The following is a 24,086-nucleotide window of genomic DNA, read 5'->3' as shown; positions in this document are numbered from 1 at the left end:
AACATCACGTGCCGATAGATGCACCGATGAGACTGAACCCCAGCTGTCAGTCTTAGACCATCTGAAGGTTTTTCAGGGGCTCCTCAGCGCCACCCATCGATGCAGCATCAGGAAGAACGGCTGCAGCCCAACCTGCTGACTGCCCATTCGCTCCAGACTTGCTGCTAAAACTCTCCCAGGATCGAGCATGGAGTAATTTGAGTACTGTCTTCAAGGCTCGCTTCCAGTTATGATTTTTTCATTTGCAGATTTTCTGGACTCATTTCATGGCTGAATGGTGCATGGGGGGGAGGGGGGGGGGGCTGGTACCTCGGTTCAAGCATCTCTGGGAAAAATCCCAAACACACACACACACAAACACACACACACACACACACACACTGTTCTCCTAGTCACATCTGATTGACTTTTTGTTTTGATCTTAACTGTTGTCTTATATTCCTCCCCCCACACACACCTCTGAGTTTCATTGTAATTTTTTCTGAACCCCCCCCCCCGATTGACCACATTTCAACAGCAGCAGCCGAGGTCATTTGGCAGCCTCCATACTGGTTTGACCCTCTCTGCGAGTGAAGAAGACACTCTGCTTTTCTAACGGACTCCAGAAGAGAGAGGCCTTTGAATTGGTTTCTAAAGAAAGCCAGCAGAGTCCCTTTCTCCCTCTCTTCTCCCCTTCTCGGCCTTTGTAGACGCTGACAAAGGAGTCTCACTGCTCTTGCCATGGGACCAGATGTACCCAGGAAGCAGACAGGATGCTAACCTCTGCGAGCTCCTGTTCTCTCTCATAACACATTACAGCTACACTTTATGGCTTTACACACTGGCAGCTAAACACAAAAAGCTGCATTTCCTACAAAAATACAACCTGATACTCAGATGCACTCCAAATATGTCCAGGGGGCATAAATGTGACAAAAGAAGAGCCTGCTTGTTGTTGTCATGGTGAATAACAAACTACTTTTTCTTGTTTTTGAAAGCTAGAAATAAAAAAGTTCCTCTTCTAATCGCCTCAGTTCAGGGGTTATCGTCTGGAAACGCCGGTGCCACTCAGTCATTTGTTGTATTTTGTTCAACTTTGTAGTCTCAGTTGTGTTTAATTACATGTTTAATGGCTGCAGCAGAATAACTGAGCAACACTTAAGAGCCCTACATGCATTTCCAACTACCACAGCAACATTAAAAGCATAGGAACGGATTTTCAGGACAACAGTGAGCTGGTAGGACACCGTTGCTGCCACCAGCATGTTTTGCCATATTAATAGAAAAACTCCTCACATACTGATAACTATGAATGCAATTTCAAAAACTAAATAACTTGATTGCCTCTGAAATGTACAATCCTGGTAAAAAAATAAAACGTTGTCCAATTATTGTGAACGTCCCATTTTTACTGATTGAATGCTGATCAGGAATTGATGCCAGAGTCAGACTACCTTATCCTGGCAAGCCAATGTGATATGTAGTCTGGCCACAACCCCATGTTCAGCCGTGGGGCAGGATCTACGGTTGTGTTTCAAACAGTATCCACATGCTATTGGACAAGGAGACATACTCACCCCTACAGATGTCAGTCAGCAGGGCCGTCCACCAGTCCTTGTTGAAGATGCGAATACTCCTTTTTTCTAAATGAAGGACTAAAGTTTCTCTGTCTGCTCTCGACTCAAAGAAAAGTCTAAATAGTCCTGAGTTGATGCCAGAGCTGTTTCTAATTTCAGTCGTCTTGCTCCATCGCATCATCCCGCCCACCAAGCCAATAGGGCGCTGTGATTGGCTAGACACCGGACTGGTCTGCTCTACTGAGGCTCTGATGGAGCGTAACTAGACCGACCTGCAAAGCAACAATTGATGGAACGTTCTGCTCTGTTGTCCAGACTGTCGGCGGTGCTGAGCTGTTGCATGGGATGAAAACTGTGTGTGGAAAGGGTCGAGAACGTTGACTGTTTTCCTGCAACCATCTGATTCGGTTATTCTGGGGCGAAGCCTGAGGAAAAGGGGTGGGGCCAGAGCTCAGAACTTTTTATTCGCTTGCACCACACAGACACACCATGCAGGTCAGACATTATCCTTGGGTAGGAAGAGCTGATGATGAAGAGCAGAATTAAATGTTCCATCAGTTGCAGAAGCAGCAAAGTCCCTGACCACGACGCTACCACCACCATGTCTGACTGTTGGTATGATGTTTTCTCCAAATTATTCATATTTTTGTCAGTTTCAAGTTATTTCTGTGACCTCTGTGGGTTTCTCTGTCACTGACTGATGGGTACCAACAACTTTGTCCACGTCTGTGTCCATGTCATAAATAACAAAGAACATGTTGTCTTTTGATCCGCTGTTTTATTGTTTGACCTGGCTGTAGGTCTTCAGATCAGGTGGAACTGAGACCTCCGTACTGATGTAGATGATCCCGAGTTTCTTCACACATTAATTTGGTTCTCTCTTTATTGCTTTAACAGTACTCCTTTAACCTACTCATGGCACAGTCCCAGTGGTAATTGCTTAATGAGACGTGCAGCGATAAAAGACTTGGAATAATCCCACTATTTATTATTTTTTCCCCCCATGTCCTGTCTGGTTGTGAAGCAAACAGAATTAATGTCTGAATAATCCCACTTTATAAATCATTTGTCCTATTAGGAATCCCATTTCCTGCTCTTCTCCCTGTTCTATAATCCAGCTCAGTAATAGAGCTCGACTCTTGCAGCCGCCTCACAGAGCTCGGAGCTGCTTGATGCACACAAAGCAAAACAATACAGCGCAGCTGCAGGATTCACAGGTAAGGCTTTAAGCAGAGTTTTCTAAAATGTTCGTTAATCGGTGATCGTGACTCAGAGGGACGGGCAGGGCGGGGTGAATGATCCTGCCTACATCTCCTGTTGCTCTTTTCCCAAAGATTTTCTCCCTCTGTATCCGACAACAACCTCATTAAACTGCCAGCAAACCGACATTTCACCCCTACTTTTCCTGCTCTCTGTTGTTGGCATCATTAAGAGGCAGCGTCAGGCCCAAAGGTAGCCAGGCAGACGCTTTGAGAGAAATGGCACGTCTGGCAAGCGGGCTTTTTGATGAGCTTGTCACTCCCTCACCCCAAACATGCCTCATTAGTAGTTCAGTCGATACACCTATCCACCCCCCCACCCACCCCCCCCTCTTCATCACACAAACAGTTTCTTTTCTCTTTCTGCCTCCATCTTCCATCTCCCTCCACCCTCACCCCCTTCTGTTTTCCAACACTAATTAACCAGCTTCTCCCTCTTCTGTGCTTCCCCAGTCACATCTCAAAGGGAGGCGGATATGATTTTTCTTTAACCCAAAGGCCAACTTAATCAGCTGAATTAATGACTTTATTACTCGTTAGGCTCCGGGCCATGCAACGGTCCTCTCTCTCCGTCTCCCACGTCTTCTCACCCCCTACAGGAATCTGAACATTTTAAAAATGGGAATAAAGAAATGAAACAAAGCAAAAGGTTGCAGAGAGAAGAGAGAGATAGGAAGAGATAAAACGCTACAGATGCAGAAGTCATTTACGTATGCAGCGTTTGCGCAGGTGTGATCAAAACCTGAGCTTTAAGTGGGAATTTAATCACCATATCTGAGGTAAAACACAGAAAATCAGAGTAGTAACACCCGTTTGGTTCCTCAAAGATGTTTCATTTTACTGGCTTTTCTGTCAGGATGACAAATGACACCACACGCAGACACACCATGCAATCTCCGCCAGGCTCAACCAGTAAATGCTCCTTTTTAATGGTCAAAATACGGTAATTAGTTGATACATCAGTGTCTGTCAGCAGATACATTACCACGAGTGAAAAACACCAGCGATAAGGAAATGCACCATTAGTCTTCTCATTTACGTGACAAACTTGAACAGAGTCCAGGGCCGGTGGGCTAGGCGGAATGAGCTCATCTGAGAAATAACGGGTCGGTCCTGAAACCTGCTTCTTATTGCTTTGACCTGCAGAGACAGCAAAGTTCAGATAAACGTGTTCTCTGTGTGGACACGCAGTCTTTCTGTGTGGTTAGCCACAACCTGGAAGATAACACATCGGTCTGTCCGCTGCCGGATAAACGGATCGCCTCCGATGGATTTCTTCTGTTTTTGAGTTCAGAAAATCAAACAAATATCGACTTCAAACACGCTGAACTTAAATTAAAACAAGCTATAGTGAAAGCAAAGCTATGCAAACCAACCGGGTACCGGACCTCCTCATTTTACCTGGAATGAACTGTGAATAGTCACTTTATTTATAAAGCTGGGTTCAGCTCCACCAGATCCAATTACAGCTAGAATCCTGTCCGATAACATGAAGTAGGCTAAAAGATCTCAAAAAGCAGCACACCATGATCTGTAGAAGGTCAGAAACAAAAGAAGCCAGAACAGGATCTAAAGCATCACTTGGTTAAGGTCAACAATATGAAAGAGACTTGGGGCCTCCATGGAAAAGTTGCTAGACACGTCTCACATTTACCAAAAAGACATCTGCATTGTCCTCAAGACTTCTGGGAGACTGTTTTGTGGTCTGAGGAGACAAATTCAAAACTTTCTGAAAAGCCATCACACCCCTGGAGTATGTCTCCTTCCACCTAAAGAAAAACAAATGCATGGTGGTGGTGGTGGTGTGATGGTTTGGGGCTATGGTTTAGTGAGTGGGATTAGGTTTACTATTCAGCCTCAGATAATGTGCTTTTGGATTTTCGCCTGATTTATGGGACTTATTCATTAAAAAACTACTAACTACTTTTATCCATTTATCACCAATGGTTTTAGCTTTGGTCTCAATCTCTTCTAGGCCAGGCCGTTAGCCTCCACAGGGTGTCTCTTAACCCTCCCACTGTCCTAATGGGTGTGACCCCGTGAGGAAAGTTGACCATTGAGCAGGGTTGATGGTTTATCCCTTGGGTACATGTGGCAGGGGTAAGGTGTGAGCACCACCTCACCCCTGCCATGTGGACCTCACGGGATAAACCATCAGTCCTGCTTAATGGTCAACTTTGCTCGCAGGGTCACCCATAAAGACAGTGGGAGGGTTAAGCTGCTGAAAGGCCTCGTTTCTGGCCCGATCTGCTTTATCGCATCCACCATGGGACCATAATCCTCCTAACAGGAACCCATTTATTAGGGATACAGGTCTCGTGCAATCGGCAGTGGCCAAAAACCAGCCATCCACGTCCTCGGCTTCCCGCAACTGACAAATCGCATCATTCAAGCAGTCCATATCACGAGACCAATCACACACTTCAAATTAAACTCCAATGCCAGACCCAGTGTTTCGCTTTTCAGGCCCCTCCCAAACCTCCACAGCACAGGTGAATGATCACTCCCAGTATTAAGGCGTCCCAACCACAGGCCACCGCTGCCAAGTCAGCCAAGACCATCGTCAGGTCGAACTCAGATGAGCTGCGACCATCTCCTCTGCACCAAGTAGGATGTCCATCACTCAGTACAACCAATCCGCAGTCATCTGAAATATCCACCAAGACCTTGCCATTGCCATCTTTACGCCATCCACCCCACAACTCACTGTGGTCGGCCGGTAACCCAATAAACCAAAGTAGACCCACTGATCAAACCACGAAGAATCTCCCTCACCAACCCCATACCCAGATTACAACATTTTATCACCGACACCTGCCCCTTGTCAGTCCTTACAACCATCAACACACACTCAACATCATGGTGAATCCCCCTTTGACAAAACTGACACCCACCCATAGCCCCCACCTGGACTACCCAACCCTCCATCCCCCTGCAGGCAAGCGGCCTCCCAAACCTCCACAGTACTCATCCAAGTGAAGCTTAGGATTGACTCGGGTGCAGCCTTCACTTCCCGCGCCGCATCCAACTGGCCGTTTACCAACTTCACCCTTCACAACAAAAGCCAAAAATAACCTTTGATCGTTCACCACCTTAGAACGTGGCACGAACATGCCAACCGTTAATCATTGGATCTTCAACGCGTTGGCCCGCTGAGCGTCGACACACGACCAAATGCATCCCTCCGAACAAAACGAACAATACCAACAACTGCCCCATTGACTGATATGTGTAGTGGTGAGTACGCCACTTTGTGTCCAATAGCATGTGGAGATTAATCTGTCCTCTTCTGCTTGACCCATCCCACGACCCCATCTGGCAAGGAATCACTCTTATCCCTACAATCCTTCTTAGAGGTGTCCCTGCTGACTGAAAGTGAAGCAGTCCGAACGCCATCTGAGACATTTTCCCCCCATACGGACGTCAAAAGTCGTTGGCCTGAAACAGTCGTACCGTGCCCAAAAAGGCGACTGGCTGACCTACCAGGTCAACCCAAACCAGTTGAATCTTGGACAACAGGCAGGAGTCCCTGCCCCTTCCTAACCTGAACTTTGAGTTAGACCCTCGTTTCTGCCTAAATGTAAGCTGCAAACACACCAGGAGCAGCGTAAGTGAACACTACGCCTGTGATAGGTCTGAGTTCAGAGCACTCACTCTGTTGCGCTTTGCAGACAACGTAACAAAGACAGTAACAGCAAAGTCTCGCTTTGATCAGTTTTTAAAACCTAAAACTTTTAAACCTTTTTATCATCAACTTACTTGTACTATTTATTAACTTATCAATGAAACTTTTTCCACCATGAAGTTAATAATCATCAGAGCCTTGGTCAGGATTATCTCAGGGAGAATGTCCTTCAGCTGCTACTGGAAACACATTAAACATCACATTTGTTTCTATAGTAGCAGCAACTGTGCAAGGATGAGCTTTTCACCTTTTCTTGGAGCACCTCGCATTTATCAGTATGAGTTTGTAACTAATGGAAACTGGGAGCTAGACAATATCGGTAGAAATATCGAGCACCCCTACAGAAGAGTTCTAATTAGCGATCTGGCATGTTTGTATAATTTTTTAAGGGATTTGAACATTCAACAGCAACAAGCTGATGGTGATGGAAGCTACATTGGACCCCTCCCAATCAACACTATTACAGCTGATGATGATGATGATGATGTTTGGTATAAAGTGCAGGTGAAACATCTATGGATGGAAAGCACTCATTATCAGCTCGTGTCTCCTCAGAGGTGTAAACACACACACACACACACACACACACACACACACACAGGAGTAGCTTGCATGTTTGTTGTAACATTTAAAACCGACCCTTCGGTCGCTCCTCAGTAACAAACTGTTTCTCTGCTTTTAGAGAAAATCTACACTCATATTTCAGTATTCCCTTTAATGGAAGGCTGAAAGCTGAGCTCACGGTGACAAACATCCCTTTGCTTTACCTTCTGCAGTGTGTGTGTGTGTGTGTGTGTGTGTGTGTGTGTGTGTGTCTGTGTGTGTGTGTGTGTGTCTGTGTGTGTGAGGCATTAATAAGAAGAATAATTCATTAGTTCTCGGTTTTCCTCTTTCCGATCCGTTTGCTCAACAACTCTGGGGCAAATGCAGAATTGCAAATGAGCTGCTGGAAAAAAATCAAACTAATTGGCCGTCCTCAAAGGCTCGTTGTCAGAATTTGGGCTGACGTGTCAACAATTCCTCCTTAAGAGTCAACTCCAGAAGAGGGGTCAGATACAGAACTACATCAGAAAATGATAACGCGGTCACTTCACTTCCTGCAACTGAAGACTGTGTTTTCACACCGACTACCTCTGTGGTCACGAGACGCTAAAATTAGGAATGGTCCCTCAGATATGAACACATCTGCTAGCCCCAAAGATCATAAAACCTGCTCTGAGACGTTGGTCTGACTGCGTAGATACAACACTGAAGCTTCAGCTAAACACTTCCAGTCTTACTGCACCATCTAGTGTTACAAGCATACATTACACGTTCCTATAATGCAAGAAGTTTTCATTTTAACACGATTTCCTGTAAACCACTCATCACATGAAAAGGACTAACACATGTTCACCTTTAACATCCAGACCCTGCATCCAGCTGACCGAGGAGTTAACAGCTAGTCTGAGCACAGCCTGGACCACAGTGTGCTGCAGCTGATTTTAAAAGCCTCCTAAACATCAATTCAATTCAATTCAAGTTTATTTATAAAGTGCCAAATCACAACAAGAGTCGTCTCAAGGCACTTCACTAATAAACATTCCAATACAGGTCAGTTCATTAAGCCAATCAGAAAAAGTTTCCTATATAAGGAACCCAGCAAATTGCATCGAGTCACTGACTAGTGTCAGTGACTTTACAGCAATCCTCATACTAAGCAAGCATGCGGCAACAGTGGAGAGGAAAACTCCCTTTTAACAGGAAGAAACCGCCAGAGGATCCTGGCTCAGTATAAGCAGCCATCCTCCACGACTCACTGGGGATGGAGAAGACAGAGCAGGCACACACACGCACGCACGCACACACACACACACCAAATAGTGTTTCTATGGTTACATTGTGATTTCTTAGTAAATATTCTATTTGGTGAGAGATAAACTTTATTGTATTTATCCTAGTGAATCTATAATTAAATGGGTAAACTAGTAGTAGCACATCCAGTGTCAAAGAGAGTAAAAAGTTATCAGGAGAGGGAGAATGTTTAAGTGGTTAGCAGCCGATGGCCCCCTCCATGAGGCTACCACAGCTTAGCACAACATCATTGTAGCTTCTTCTGGGGAGAAAAACACTTAAGCCCTTTTCAGATAGACATTGTGGAATATGTGTGGACAATTCAATCCGGTTTTTAACCGGAACTGTGTTTTCAGACACACCACTTTTGTACCGGAACTTGTCCTTTCGGCTGCCTTCACACAGCAGGAAAAAGTTCCAGACGTCTGGGGGGGGGGGGTCGGACTTATGTTAAGCATAATTCTGTGCACACGAAGACGCATAAGAGACCTGGATGATGAAGCTCAGTGGTTAAAGGAATCACTGAAGCGGTGTGAAGCGCTCCGTCACGCGTCTAGATGGTACCGTAGGAGGCGAGCTGCCGTGGTTCGCCGCATGCTACAGGAGCGGGCTATCTAGGTGCGCACAGCGTCCCCCGGTCCCCTCCTCCTCCCCCTCCTCCCTGTCCGTAACAAGTCCGGACCTGTTACTCGGGGCTTCGTCCGGTTAAATTACGGAAAACGTTATCCGGATGTTTGTATTCAGACACAAAGGTCTTACGGACAGAGTCCGGAACATTTCCGTTTTTCATGGCCTGTCTGAAGGGGGCTTTAGAGAAAAAATAAACTGCTGAAATTGCAGGAAATAATACAGTTAAAGAGCAGATTGTAGAAGAAAGTGGTCGAGTGTGGAAAGTGATCAGTGTATCCTCCAGCAGTCTAAGCCTATAGCAGCATAACTACAGAGGTAACTCTGGATAACCTAGCCTTTTAGATGGCGGCATGTAGGAGGCAGGGCAAGGTCAGTGGTTTGTGTTATATAAAAAACTTTTGTAAACTCACTTTAATTAAGTTACTCACAATTCTGTGGTTGTTTCTGGTGCATCCGAGGGTCATGTCCAGCAGACTTCTTATATTTCTGCTGGATCCCATTGTTGCTGCAGCACAGCGGGTCACGAGAAGAGCTCTGTGTCATTTAGGGGTTGGAGCAGTTTTAAGGGTGGTAACTGTACCCAGACTAGCTGTTAGCCCATCAGTCCTGATGCTAGAGAACACTTAATGCAGAAACACTCAAGAGTGTAATCTGTTTGGTTTCAAACACACTAGTGATTTATTCCTCAGCTGCATCATTTTCCTGAAAACCGACCCTCTGATCACGATTAGAGGCCCACATGCTGCTGAAAGCGTTCCAACACCAAAATGGTAAATGGTTGTATTTATATAGCAACTTCTAGAGTCTTACAACCCCCCAAGGTGCTTTACAACACAACCAGCCACTCCCAGCCTGGTGGTGATGCACCCTGGGACACGCAGGCCCCACCGGTCCCTCGGACCACCACCAGCAGGGCGTTATGTTTTAATAATTAGAAAAGCACAAGCTAGTAGGACAGTTTTCTGTTTATTTGTAAAAATAAATTAAGGTTTGTACAAAAAGAAAAACACTACAAATGTAAAAAAGTCACAAACAAGTGTCTCTGTAACTCCACCACACAACCAGCTGGGACGACTGTGGTCCAGGTGTCAACACGACGACGTTCTTCACTTTCTGTGGATCTTCTAGCCGCTGGTCAGAGAACAGACCGGTATTTACACGCAAACATGAGCCACACCGCAAACGCGTTCTCAGGATACACAAACACCCGAACACGCACAGCGAGCCTCACGTGGTCGCCACGACAACTCACTATTTCCTCACAAAACGGAGACCTGGGGAGAGGGAGAGGAGAAAGCCCACAGAATTATTAATTCATCTTTTGTACCGCTTCATTCTGAGTAGGGTCACAGGTGTCTGGCAAGAGACAGGGGACACCCTGGACAGGTCTCCAGTCCACCAGAGGGACACATAGAGACAAACAACCCTGCTGTTAGGAAGCTCTCACCTGAGGCAGGTAGCGAAGGCTCGGCGAGCGTTGCGGTGCAGGAAGTGTATGGGGAAGCCTTTAAAGGTGTGTCCATCTGGCACGGCCCTCCTCACTGCGTCCTGGAACTCCTCGTTACCACAGGAGACACCGGTACAACGCTCCGTCTCATAGGCTGACAGGGCTGAGGACAGCAGGTAGGACAGGTGGTCATCCCAGACTGTGGCCAGATCCAGGTCCTGGAGAGGGAGACCCAGCAGAACCCACAAACTAATCCTCAGGTGTAAGTGGTCCAACAGCTCCTAAAGATCGCTAACAGTTCCACATGTAAAGCACCTGCAGGTCATCGCTAACTTGTGAGTCTTTGGACCAAACATCTGTCCTTCCAGTTGTTTTCCTCCACTGTTCTGAGCCTGGGTCGCGGATGTAGCAGCTCCAGGCCAAAACCACTCTTTCCCCGGTGACCACCAGCGGGATCCCCCAGTTTGCCCTGGTCAACTAGCAGATAAAATCCCAAGTGGACCGGGTGTCCCCTGGTGGCAGACATGCCTGAATCATGTCCCTGGGAGGAGTCAGGAGGCAGACTCCTCTCCATGTGGAGCAGCAGCTCTACTTGAGACTCTCTCAGATACTCCCCACCCTCTCTCTAAGGCTACCACACTATGGAGGAAACTCATTTCTGCTGCTAGTGTTAGCGACCTTTTGGTCATTACCCACAGCTCGTGACCAGAGGTGAGGGTTGAGATGAAGAACCGGTAAAAATAACGGGTCTGTTTTTCTAATTTACTCAGTAAAACATGCTTGTTGGATGAATTTGCAGGTTTCATTCCCCCCACCCCCCTCTCTCTCTCTCTCTCCACCACCAGGCTTTACCTTTCTGTGCTCTGACACCAGGTAGCGCATCTCCAGCTCCAGCTGGTTGCTGGCTGCAGCAGGATCCACAGACGGGGCACAGAGAGGAGGCAACGGGGGCAGAGACGTGTTGGAGGCCGGGGCACAGACGGACTTCAGAGCCTCCTCACTCATGGCCTTCCAGCGTGACGGGTTCTGGAGGAGAAAATATGGCCAGATAAAGAGCCCGCTAGGAATGTGGTGTTTTTCTGCAGGGCAACACAACAGGACAACAGCTGCTGATAAATGAAACTGATGCAATCTTCCTGCCCACAAACTGCCTACTGGGCCAATGATTGAAGATAGCAATCAATGGGCATCTCTCTGCTCCAGGCCAGCGTCACCCTCCACCTGCCCTCCAGTTATCATTATTTACTTGAATAGATTTTCTTAGAGGCGCTTCTGTTGTGCAGCATAAAGAAGATTTCCACACTGAGGCTTATCACGCCAACAGAAGGTGTGTGTGTGTGTGTGTGTGTGTGTGTGTGTGTGTGTGTGTGTGTGTGTGTGTGTGTGTGTGTGTGTGTGCGCATGTGTGGGTGGGTGTGTGTGGGTGGGTGTGTGTGTGGGTAAACCAAACACCAAATCCAGCGGAAACCGTGCGTCCTTCACACACACACCTGCGTTAGTCCTGCTCTGGTCAGTTCGCATCACAGCGTTCAGGTTTAGTAGCAGCAACACACGAGTTCAACACAGCACTTTACCCTTTTTCCTCCTTCACTCATTCACCAACACATACTGGACATTAGCGCCACTAGAGTGACAGCCTGTAGAACTGGTGACGGACCTTTCATGATTTCTGATCTTTTGTAAAAACACTAAATATAGATGGCATAAGTCAATCACCGAGTTTAAAAGTTATACATCGGCCCCAGCTTTCCACCGGACGCATAATCCCCGCCTAACGCCTGTCAAGTGTAATAGCCAACAGCCGACATTAAAGTCAGCAGGTTTGTCTCCATTGGACGTGCAGCGGCGTGTTTTGGACGCGTCCCATAGCGATGGAGCTCCACTAAATTTACATACAGGGTGTATTTTTTACACGCTACTCTTCCAAAGCAAGTCAAGCTCAGCAGTTCAGATTGCACCAGACAGGAAATCAAACACAGGAGCAGTGTGTTGCTTAACCACCAACAAATAATCATCAGCTGGGATGGCCTACTTGGAGGAAAAAAGAACAGAAAATAAATCACAGACATTTGGATATCTGGTGAAATTACGCATGTTCTTGCAATTCTCCTGTGATTTTGGGACCTTTTGGGACCAGTCTGAAATGCTTCTGCTAGCCTAGCCTAGCCAGCCATGCCAATGCTTCTTCATGCATTGAATAGACGGGGGCAAGTCTGGAAGGCCAGGCTAGACTTTGCAGATGCAATGCTCTGAAATGCTCCTGGTAGGAAGGGAAAGCCTGGCCTAGGCATCATAAACATCAGATATCTCATGAGGACAATGCTCAGTAGAAACCAGGTTTAGAAAACGGCTGAGAGCTGGTGAGATGTAATGTTGGACTAAACCTTCTTCAAATCAAGTTCCTTGATGCTGAAAATCTAAAGCTGGACTTGAATTTTACCTCATTAAGTCCCTGCTGCCAAGAATACATAAGTGTGTCCTAAAACTGAGAAACAGATGCAGAGGGCGTTTGGATTGGTTACAACAACAAAGGCTTTAGCCTTTTCTAAGAACAGCAATTAGGCTAATCCTATAAAAATATATATATTCTGGCCACTGAAACCACCCAGCTGTGGGAGTTTCCCTCCTTTCAAAGGCTAAAGAGGGACATAGCTACTGTTTACAACCAGTGAGTTTGGGAAGTTGCAGTCTCCGCCAAGCTAACGCTGCTTAGCCAGCATTTGTAACCCAGCACCAGCAGGCTAAAAGCTCCAGAGTTGTTTAAAGAACCGAAGCCAGTAAACAGGAGCGACCCAGAAGTTGTTTCTTGTACGCCTAAGAAGCCACGGCATCTTTTTGTTTTACTCTCACATCAGGTGAAGCAGATTAGAGGCTAACGTTGAGCTAACAATGCTAACAGTGATTTAGAAGCAAATAGTCAGCTCGAATAATGTCTCAAGCTAACTTTTCAATCACTAATAAGTGGATGTTGCAGTGAAAACTGTGTGAAGTGAATAACGAGTCAATCGTGGCGTTTCACTTCCTTTGATTAGTCATTCCGAACATCAAGCTAACAGCAAGGTGAAAACAAGCACACTTCCTCTGATGCTGGACAAATATTACCGTAATAAGTGGAGTAAGGGCTCCCTACCGTAAAACACCCAAGAGTGCGAACACCAGATATGGCCATTCATTTATCTACTGATCAGCTTACTGGTTATGAATCATCTTTGTTTGTTAGCTAGAATCTTCTGGAGCTGATCCGAACCAGTAGCAGCCTGAAACTCCCAGAATAACAGTGTGAAGTTTCCCTCTTACATACTGCGCCTTTACTATCTATCTGCTCATCTTAAAGAAAAGTTCACGTCTAAATCTCTAAAGCCATGTCGCTGTTCCTGAGCTGACGTCATCTTTACTGGTGGCTCTAGCGTTAAAGATACAACAAATCTGCATAGCGAGCTAGCTTGAAACATTTATATGCCTTCTAACAATGTTCTAACATAGTATAGCTATAAACGTTTTGTGGACATAGAAAAAATGATGAAGTGGTTCTCATATTTGTTTAAAAACCTCCACCAATAACACTTTTTGGACCAGAACCAACCATTGGACCATCCAGTGGTCAGTCTCACCGAACCACTGCACTTCCCTGGGGGCATCTAAGCAGCGTGTTGGGGGCATGGCCTAAGGATGCTAACCGATAGGAAGGGTGAGAGTTCAGTGACCGTGCTTAAAAGCCAGCTTGTTCAGGCCAATGGGCGACCTGCTGAAGCTACAATGGAGCGTGGCTAGACCGACCTGCAGAGCTAATAGTTTTGCTAGTTGGTCTAAAAGCTAAAGGCTGTTTTAAGATAAATTCATTATTATCTTAGTTTGCAGGAGAGATCGAATGAGAGGCGGGCCAAAAGTGGCCCTGGGTCTAAATGGAACATTAAATGTTAAGAAAAGCAAATTAAAACAGTAACAAAAAGCCAGAACAACCGATGTTTGTGGTAAAATGCGTTCTGACCTGGAAGTCAAAGACGCAGAGCTCTACGGCATCAGAGGGCTGGCAGTTTGCCAGGAAGCTCTGGTGGTTGAAGACACAGCCCACGGTCCGGTACGGGGAAGAAGGCTTGGGTTGGAGGGCCAGGGGAGGTGCGTCTGGATCAACGGCTCGGTGCAGATATCTGATCACGCAAACAGGAAATAAATGTCCTGTGGGCCAAAGCCTGGCTGCTGGTTTCAGGGAAATTTCATCATAAGACTCTGAGTTAATCCTGTTTATTTCTCTCACACACACACACACACACACACAGATAAACAAAACGCAAACACATGTACATACACACTTACGTACACACACACACACACCCTCACTCTCTCCTTCTCTCTCTCTCACACACACACACACAAAACGCAAACACATGTACATACACACTTACGTACACACACACACACACACACCCTCACTCTCTCCTTCTCTCTCTCTCACACACACACACACAAAACGCAAACACATGTACATACACACTTACGTACACACACAGACACACCCTCACTCTCTCCTTCTCTCTCACACACACACACACACACACACACACACACACACACACACACACACACACACACACACACACACACACACACACACACACACACACACACACACACACACACACACACACACACACACACACACACACACACACACACACACACACACACACTAAAACAAAGGACCACTGTGGACTAATTAGGTTTTCTCTGAAATGTCAAAGACAAACGTTAAAAATGCACCTATGTGCCGTCAGACTTTCCCAGAAGGTGATGGTCCCGTCGGTTCCACGGGTCAGGACCCAGGCGTGTGAAACACCTTTGGCTTTGGTGCCCACACACATGTATGCATCTAGACCAAAGCCCAGCAGGAGGCTGCACAGGAGAGCAGCATGGTCCTCACAGTCTCCCTGGAAGGACAAAGCACACAGGACGAGGAAAGTCACCTTTTACGATACCCTAAGTTACTTCTGTCAGATCCTAAGCTGTTTGTGCATCATCCTAAGTAACCTTGGGGAGATCTTAGGTTATGTTTTGATCGACTGACCACAAATCTTGTATTGCCAGCAAATCTTTCTTATCCAAACTGGGGAACAGCAGCACCTGTGATGTTTTAAAACTGAATGAGTCTTTTTGGTGCACTCTCGGGCTTTCTCATATGCGACGAGTCTGCAGAAGAAGACATAACCCTAACTACTCTCATTTCAGCTGAACGAGCCTTCTAGTGAAGAGGCCTCGGCTGAACCGGGACTGCTAGATGATAGATGTTCCACAGAAGTGCTAATGTGGACGGCAGCACCAGAACAGGTGGGCGACTGATGGGCTAAATTAATTTTCCCTGGAATGAAACTCATAAATCACCACTGACAAGGACCACTTTGCCAGAATTGTGCTGCGTCTGTCTCGCCGGCCTCTCACAGAGAAGAGGAACTGAACATTTATCCTGTGGTGGTCTGGGAAACTCCCCACCATCAAGGCAAGATGACCTCAGGAACAACACTGCCCTGCTCAGAAGTTAGGGTCATGCGAGGGCAGCCGGGCCACATTTCTGAGAGGAGGAAGCTAGTTAGTTTTCAGTGCAGCACACTCACCCTGCATGTAGGAGGTAATACAAGTTTTCTATAAGAACTCTGCAGGGAAGCGATGCAGCTACAGCCCCAAACCCACAGCGTTCTATTAAAAGGTGGAAAACTACAGGTCAGGTAAACACGACTTCAACACCGTCCTCTGCAGCCCGCGGACAAACGGAAGCACCAGCGATCTCTGATGATGGCTCGAGGCATCAGTCGAAACATGTCATTTGTATTTTGTAATTTGAATTGCTTTTATTTCTGAATTGCTATTATTTTTGATTTATTCACTATATTTGTACTTCTACTGTACCATGTTCAGCGCCTTGGGCTTCCTGACAGGGTTGAGGAAGGCGCTTTACAAATAAAGCTTTGATTGATTGATTGATTGATGTCAGGTGAAAAACTCTTTTTTACTAAACTGTAATGGATTATGAAGTGAAACGCAGAACGAACCGCGGATAAACGGAGTAGGAAGTGACGCCACCATCAGCGTCAGCTCTGAGGAAGTTTGCAGCCGCGAACGAAACTGTCAGCAGCAAGGTAAAAAGAAACCTTTTCTGTGTTTTAAAAGAGAACCAACAACGCCGTTAGAAAAGCAACACAGCAAGAACATACCAAAGACAGAACGAACCAACAAAAGACCTAAGAGAACGTCATGTTTCTGACCGTATCCGCTGCACCAGGTGTTACACCACTTCCTATGACTATAGAGCGAGGGCTTGTAGACAGAAGGTTGGACCTTAAAACTGTTACTTTTCAAAATGAAGCCTGTTCGCATGGCTTTTACATGTCGTCCACCTTTAAATGAAAAAAGTACCGTCCAACACCACCAGCTCACTGATAGCCCTAACCCCCCTACAGGACTTGGTATAAACACCGATGACCACCTTGGACTCGTTTCTTGTCGCTGGGATCTGCTGTGATGTCTGTTTGTGACAACCTCTTTTGTTACGAGGTGGATGTTGAGAGAATTCTCTAAACGTGTTTCTCGGTCCTGAAACAAAAGGAAGCGCCAGGCACGTACCTTCCCCCGGCACAGGAACGCCAGTAATGTGCACCACTGCTCCTGCTTGGCCCCCCCTCCCACCACTGGAGGCCTCTGGTGAGCCAGCAGGCTGACGAAGCGGGCGGCCTGTCGAGGACTCTCCAGGAGGCGGCCGGCACGAAGGACACGCACGTACGAACACACTGGTCTGTTGACTCCGTTCTCATCCTGTCAAGCGTGCAGACACCCCCCACAAATCAGGGAATGCTCAGAGATTACATTTAAGGCTGAAGTGTGAGAATTTCTCCTCCCAAAACCACGTCACACACTGTAAGAGAGCCAGTAGACCTCAGAGGAAGTGGTCACTTGCATGTGAAGTGCTAAAGAGGGAGGCAGAACTCAGCAACAATAGCTGACCTGAGCAAAGATCTTCACCAGTTTGGACTGGTGAGAAGGTCGGATCTCCAGGAACTCTCTCCACCACTGCTTGGCATAAACCAGGAAGAGCCTCTCCTTCTCTGCTGTCCTCTGTCTCTCCAGGGATTGCTGAAGGGGGGGCGTACGACATCATCAGCAAACATGTTTCCCTCACAGCTCTGAGTTCGTTTCCACAGATCGTCGCTTCATGAGCACAGTGATGGAGTTCTGCTGTAACCATTCAGTCTTAGACCACAGAGATTAGGGTCCTTCAGAAATAAAAGAGGAACCTTAAACTACAGGAAGCTTAGATAAAAGGTGATTTTAGGAAGAATTCAGCTGCAAACTGAAAATCTGAAGAAACTTCAAGTTCAGCTACAACAAATGCTGACGTGTAACACTGAAGAGGAAAGAGAACCAAGATCAGAAGACATGTTAGATAAGCTGCCAGGGTCACCACGGTAACCAGCAGTCGCTCATTAAGGTCTCCATGTTTGCTTTTGTTTATCCTTTCTTGAACAGTTGGGTAAAGAGAATCTGCTGCACTGACCTGTGTGCTGATGACATCACTGTTCAGGTGCTTGGAGAGAGGAGGGTAGAGCTCCAGGCTGACAGTTAAAACACCAGCTGGGACTTTGCATTCACTTCCTGGTGGCACACAAACCTATCAGCAAAGACTGCAGCAGTCTGTAATCAAAGCACGAGCAGAAAGACAACAAGCACTGAGGCCTTTACACGTCTCCACCAGCTGTCCAACTGTGGAGCTCTTGGACTTCTGCAAACGTGCCCTTCTTCATGCTGGCATCTACTGAAGTCTCCATTTAGACTAGAAGTGAGGAGGATACATCACGTTGGCACCTCTGTAGCGAGGCTGTACGTAACCCTGAGAGGACCGCTGATAAACGAGCTTAAAGGACACATCAACACTAAACAAATAAAGATTTTACTAAACTGATTTGACTTCATAAGGGTCTTGATTTCATTTATCATCCTTTAATACGTTTTAAGACCCCGCCCTGAAGTAACATGGCTTGTTTGTTGAGGGGTTTCGTACATGGTCTGTATTTGTATAGCGCCTTCTTAGGGTTCTACAGCCCCCCCAAGACGCTTCACAACACAATCAGTCATTCACACACTGGTGATGATGAGCTATGATGTAGCCACAGCTGCCCTGGCGCCACCGGTCCCTCCGACCAAGGCCGGTTAACGCCCAAGGACACAACAGCAACATTCTCTGTTCGGAGTGGAGATCAAACCTGCAACCTTCTGATTACTGGGCGAGCCGCTCCAGCTCCTAAACTCCTGCTGTCCCATATGTGCTAACCGATCCAATGCAAAGCTTTGTGTTCATAACACAGATTTCATTTGGAGCATTTAAAAGGGGATTTAAGATGAACTTATTAAACTTTTATCCATTCTCACCGTTTTAAAAACATCAGAGTCTAGCGCAGCAGCTGTGTGTGTTGCTCACCAACTCCCATCAGCTCCACTGCAAAGCACGTCTTGCCACTTGGCGAGCTGAGAACTATCCTCCAGTCCAGGAAGTAGGAGGAGACAAGTGTTGTCTCACCAGAGGTGTCTGTCTTGATCAGCACAAAGTGGACCGGGTCACATATGGACAGCATGTCTGTGGCATCCACCATCTTACTGCCATCTCCTGTAATCCCACAGAAACCTTCTGACGTAAAAGCTGACTACAGAAGGGCTGATGTACTCATTCAGCTGCATCCTTTACCGAGGCCATCTTTGTGCATCTCCAGCAGGAAACCCTCCCTCAGGTCAGGTTCACAGGCACAGGGTACTGGTTTAGAGTGAAACCTCTGGTTGTGAAAGTGTAGGTAGAGTTTAAAAGTAGAGCACACCTGACCAGGTAAAGGCTCTGGCTCCTGGAGGTGCTCAAGAAATGCTTTCCCTCCAAGAACTTGGAGATGAAGATACCGTCTAGATGGATCAACGTTGGCTGAGAAAAATGAGGAGTGCAAATAAAACATCAACCAGTGCAACTGTGCAGTTTGATATTTTATAGATGTAAGCAAAGTTTCTTACTTTTCATATGCAGAGGGACGTCTGGGTTAAACACTCCAAAATGAGTGGTGGGCTTCGGAGGAGGTTTTAGTCCTGCATCTGGAGCTGTTCCCTAACAAAACAAGCAGATTTCGTTAGGAAATTAAATAAAGGACTCTGCTTTTGATCAGGTTCAAATGTTATCTGGCATTTTAATCCTGGAATATCCAAAGCTATTAACCTGAACAACATCTGTATGGTGCAGGGGAGCCTGGGTAAAGTGGAGATCTTTCATCACATCGTCTATGATGCCTCTGCGTTGGAGAACACGAAGGACATCTGCCTCAGACAGAGAGCGATGCCCTGAGCCCTGATCCTCTCCGAGAGTCTCAGCAATAAGCTCTCGGATCTTCCCATGGATGTCCATCTGACCACAGATAAACACTCATTATGAGGCTTTTACTTTAGCCGAAACAAGAAACACGTTAGTGAAGCACCGCTTCAGAATAAACTTTACTAACAGAATACTTTAGGTTGGGTTTGTTCTATCTGGCTCATAAATACACACACACACACATACATACATTCATACATATACATACACACACACACATACATTCATACACAAACACGCATATACATATACATATACACACACACACACACACACACACACATACACACATACATACATACATACACACACGCGCGCACACACAAAGAGCGCTTCAGCACATTAACAACACAAGCTGTGGCTAGCTACATAAGTAAAGAGTTGGCTCACCTTCAGTAAATGGTTGTGGATTCTCTGCTTCAGCTCGGAAGCTTTCTCTGAAGGAAGAGACATTGCAGCTTCGGCTAATGATGAACCCAGAATAAAACGTTCACCTAACAATAATAAAAGCGTTATTCCTGGTCTGAGCTATAATCCCTATGGACGTGTGCATTTATTGAGTTTTCTGTACTGCTGTTCTTCACAGACCAGTTTGAACGTTTGAACTTTGGCGAAAAAGCTAGCGCGCAGGTATTTGCCTCCGCTGATGCCTGAACAAAATAAATGTAAAATGACTAAACAGTATCAGTTATTAGGTAACACGATTACTTCAATTTCACTAAATCCTACAAATATTAAACTAATCATTGAAATACCCCATTTAAAGTGGTTATGCTAAAAACATTGTTAAATTTAGTCAGGCTTAATATTAGTTATCCTAATGTCATCAATGCAAGCGACTCTCCATAAAAGGACCCACAGTTGTAGTTCAAATTAAATTTAATTAATTTAGTCAGCAATTTAGTCGCGTTAATTTCTGTACTTTTGATTTGTTTTGTGCTTGTGTAATTCTTATTTTAAAATACATAAAACATTAAGTTATAAAATACTAAAACCAACTGAATAACACTACGTTTTATATATATTTATCTTACTGTTGAGTAATCTGTGATGATTCCTCAAACAAATACTGTAAAATATGTGTACTTCCATCTCCACAATAACGGCCTCGTCTTAAGATAATAAATGAGTTACTGGAACCCGGTGTCGGTACAAGATCTGTTCGGGTGCAAGATCGGCTCGGGGTCCGTCGACTGCCGATGACGTCAAAGTAGTTGATTGGCTGAACATGAACCTTACATAATTACGTAATCACGTTACGTTGTTATTACATTACGTTGGTCCAGGCAAATCTTTCTGTTGGAAAGATGGACAACTTTTACAAAGAAATCCATCTGTGGTCACGTGGGTCTGAGGCGGCGGTCACATGGGTCGGATGCTCATTAATTATACAGAATTTTAGGCTTTTAATACACTTAAACAGAAGAGTGAGAAAAAAATTCACCCCCCTCAGAGTTGTCATGAGTGTAAACTAGATAATTTAAACCAAAAAATGTTTTGGTACCAGGCCATAAACATGTTTATTTCTGCTGTGAAATTGATATTTTTAACATGGGAGTCAATGAGGATTTGCTCGCTTCTGACACCAGCCCCCAGCGGATGAGGGTGGAACTGCAATTTATTTCATTTCCGCGTTTGCTTTAATTTTTCACCCGCATTGTGGGGGCTTGGTTTTACCTAAAACATGGTATCTGCCAAGGATGCCCCATCTCGCCATACTTATTTTTACTTTGTACCCAAATTCTTACAACTCACATCTCAAATAGTTTTGTTCATTTATATTGTTCTTCCGGGGTCCCATGGTCCGGAAGTAGATGGGCGTGGTTTATGACCTCCTGTTACTGATGAGAAGAACAGATTATGATCTGTTTCATTGATACAATCTGGATCGTAGAAGTCCAGGATGCAGGTGGCAAAGATTATTTGTGGATTATTCTGATCCTGAACAGTTTTTCTGATGCTTCCTTCTTTGCAGGAGTCTGAGGTCCAACAGAACTCAAACGTTTCCTCTGTTATGGTTTCATCAGTAGAACACTCCCTCACGTCTTTACTGCCATGGGCATTTTATATTTGCATTTGCAGTGCGTCCTAATTTTCCTTTTGACTTTCCTCATCGAAGGCCTGTTTGCACTAAATGCCACAAATAAATTCCGCATATATGAAGTTCTCAATTTACTTGGCAATAAAGCTAATAATTTATTTCAGGGGCTGCTGAGAACACAATTGACTAACTCAAACGTTAAACCTCAAACTGCTGTACAGGGTGGGCCATTTCTATGGATATACCTCAATAAAATGGGAATGGTTGATGATATCAACGTCCTGTTTGTGGCACATTAGTATATGTGAGCAGACAAACTTTTCAAAATAGGTGGTGACCATGGTGGCCATTTTGAAGTTGGCCATCTTGGATCCAATTTTTGTTTTTCCAATAGGAAGAGGGTCATGCGACACATCAAGCTTATTGGGAATTTTACAAGAAAAACAATGGTGTGCTTGGTTTGAACGTAACTTTATTCTTTCATGAGTTATTTACAAGTTTTTGACTACTTATAAAATGTGTTCAATGTGCTGTCCATTGTGTTGGATAGTCAACGCAACCCTCTTCTCCCACTCTTCACACACGGAGAGCAACACCGCAGGAGAAATGCCAGCACAGGCTTCCAGTATCCATAGTTTCAGTTGCTGCACATCTCGTATCTTCACACCATAGACAATTGCCTTCAGATGACCCCAAAGATAAAAGTCTAAGGGGGTCAGATAGAGAGACCTTGAGAGCCATTCAACTGGCCCACGATGACCAATCCACTTTCCAGGAAACTGTTCATCTAGGAATCTTGCTGGAAAACTCAGGGAACGTGCCAGCTTTAGTGCATAAAGAGGGGAAACACATACCATACCATCACTTTTTTGTTCCAACAGTCTTGGAAGAATCTATCCAATGTGGGCTAGTGTCAGACCAATAGCAGTGGTTTTGTTTGTTAATGACACCATTCACATAAAAGTTTGCCTCATCACCGAACAGGATCTTCTTCATGAACTGAGGGCAGGGGCGCTTTAAAGCGGTGAAAGATTAGGAAGATTCTAAGGGCCCACAGCTGTCAGGGGCCCAAAAAAGTTTCAAAGTTGAATAAAAAAAATTAAGTTTAAAAATCACAAGTACTTTACTTTGCAGTATTTTTTCTCATTTAAGACATTAAACAAACAGTCTTTTAGTATTTATGAAATGTATATTTATTCAGAGGTCCCTACTTTATTTTGACTAATTAATTTGGTAAATGGGTTGTTGTCCTTGTCCCTATAGAATCAGCAGCTGATGATATATGTAACGTGAGGAAATATGGGTTTTGATATGGCTTTACCATCAACGTGTACTGAGGGCAACTCTGGACCGGTTCCGTTCGACACCTACGTCTCCCCGTCAGCCGTTGAGTGTCATCTGGATGAACCACCACCATCCTCCACGGCCCGGATCCGAAAGAGGGTCCACAAGAGTTCGGTGAGACAGAGCACGGTGTTTAGCGTTTGATGCAGTTCTCTGATAAGACCTAAGTTTATCCAAACCATCACTTCACTCATTTATTAAAAATTAATATTCCGAATTAATACGTAGCATGGTTCCTCTTTCATAAAAGAGCATAAAACCACAACGCAACAATATAACTGAGTAAAGACAGTTTCTCCTTACAATATGGCTGAGCCAGCCAATTTCTCTTTACATATATCAGCAGGTGTTCCCTCACAACCCAATGAACCTCAAGAAGGTGAGCAATGTAGCATGTTAGCTAGCTGCCTCATTTAAGGGGGTCTGTGGGAATCACTTAAGGTTCTCTTCTCTATCAGTACTATTACAAAGGAATATAAAAAGGCTATTTTTGGTGATAAACACATTGTTTTTCCCCATGATGATAATTACAAATATCAATCAGTAAAAATGTATAGATTGTTTTTATGCTGAGCAGGTTGAAGCATTGTTATTTAGTCTGTTAATGTAACATAAATTACTGTGAGATTATTACTGTGAAGCACATTTTTGAAGGCACCATACAAGAAAAAAAAACCTCTTCATCTACTAAATACCTTGAAATGAAATGTTTTGAATCTGACTGAATTATGAGAGGTTTTACAAGATGTAATTTGTTTATGTAGCTTTTAGAACACAAACCAAAAATCAATAATTTCCAAATAATTCATCAGAGAGCAAAAATGAAACAAAAGCTATTAATAATTGTAATAAATAAACTTAATTTTCTAAAACTCGTCATTATTTATACTGCTGCAAAAATAG

At 45.1% G+C, this 24,086-nt stretch overlaps 1 protein-coding gene across 2 annotated transcripts; it reads right to left on the bottom strand.

Moving 5' to 3' along the window:
• Window positions 1–9,912: 9,912 nt before the first annotated feature.
• Window positions 9,913–20,661, bottom strand: cep76 (centrosomal protein 76). 2 transcript variants are annotated; one of them, XM_015949344.3, is made up of 13 exons: window positions 20,189–20,661; window positions 19,646–19,831; window positions 19,447–19,537; window positions 19,136–19,360; window positions 18,872–19,057; window positions 17,951–18,048; window positions 17,401–17,529; window positions 17,023–17,211; window positions 15,169–15,335; window positions 14,399–14,558; window positions 11,263–11,436; window positions 10,411–10,628; window positions 9,913–10,237 (listed from the first exon to the last, which is right to left on the bottom strand). In XM_015949344.3, the coding sequence occupies exons 1-13, from the start codon at window positions 20,249–20,251 to the stop codon at window positions 10,099–10,101; spliced, it is 2,025 nt and encodes a 674-aa protein (XP_015804830.1). In that variant the 5' UTR covers window positions 20,252–20,661; the 3' UTR covers window positions 9,913–10,098. The 2 variants fall into 2 exon arrangements, with proteins under 2 accessions (XP_015804830.1, XP_070406947.1); XM_070550846.1 differs by lacking the exons at window positions 17,023–17,211; window positions 17,401–17,529.
• Window positions 20,662–24,086: the final 3,425 nt, after the last annotated feature.

This window comes from Nothobranchius furzeri, chromosome 5 (assembly GCF_043380555.1).
Source record: "Nothobranchius furzeri strain GRZ-AD chromosome 5, NfurGRZ-RIMD1, whole genome shotgun sequence".
In the NCBI taxonomy this organism is placed as follows: domain Eukaryota; kingdom Metazoa; phylum Chordata; class Actinopteri; order Cyprinodontiformes; family Nothobranchiidae; genus Nothobranchius; species Nothobranchius furzeri.
The sequence above is the reverse complement of the archived record's forward strand: the minus strand, read 5'-3'. Positions and strand labels throughout refer to the sequence as shown.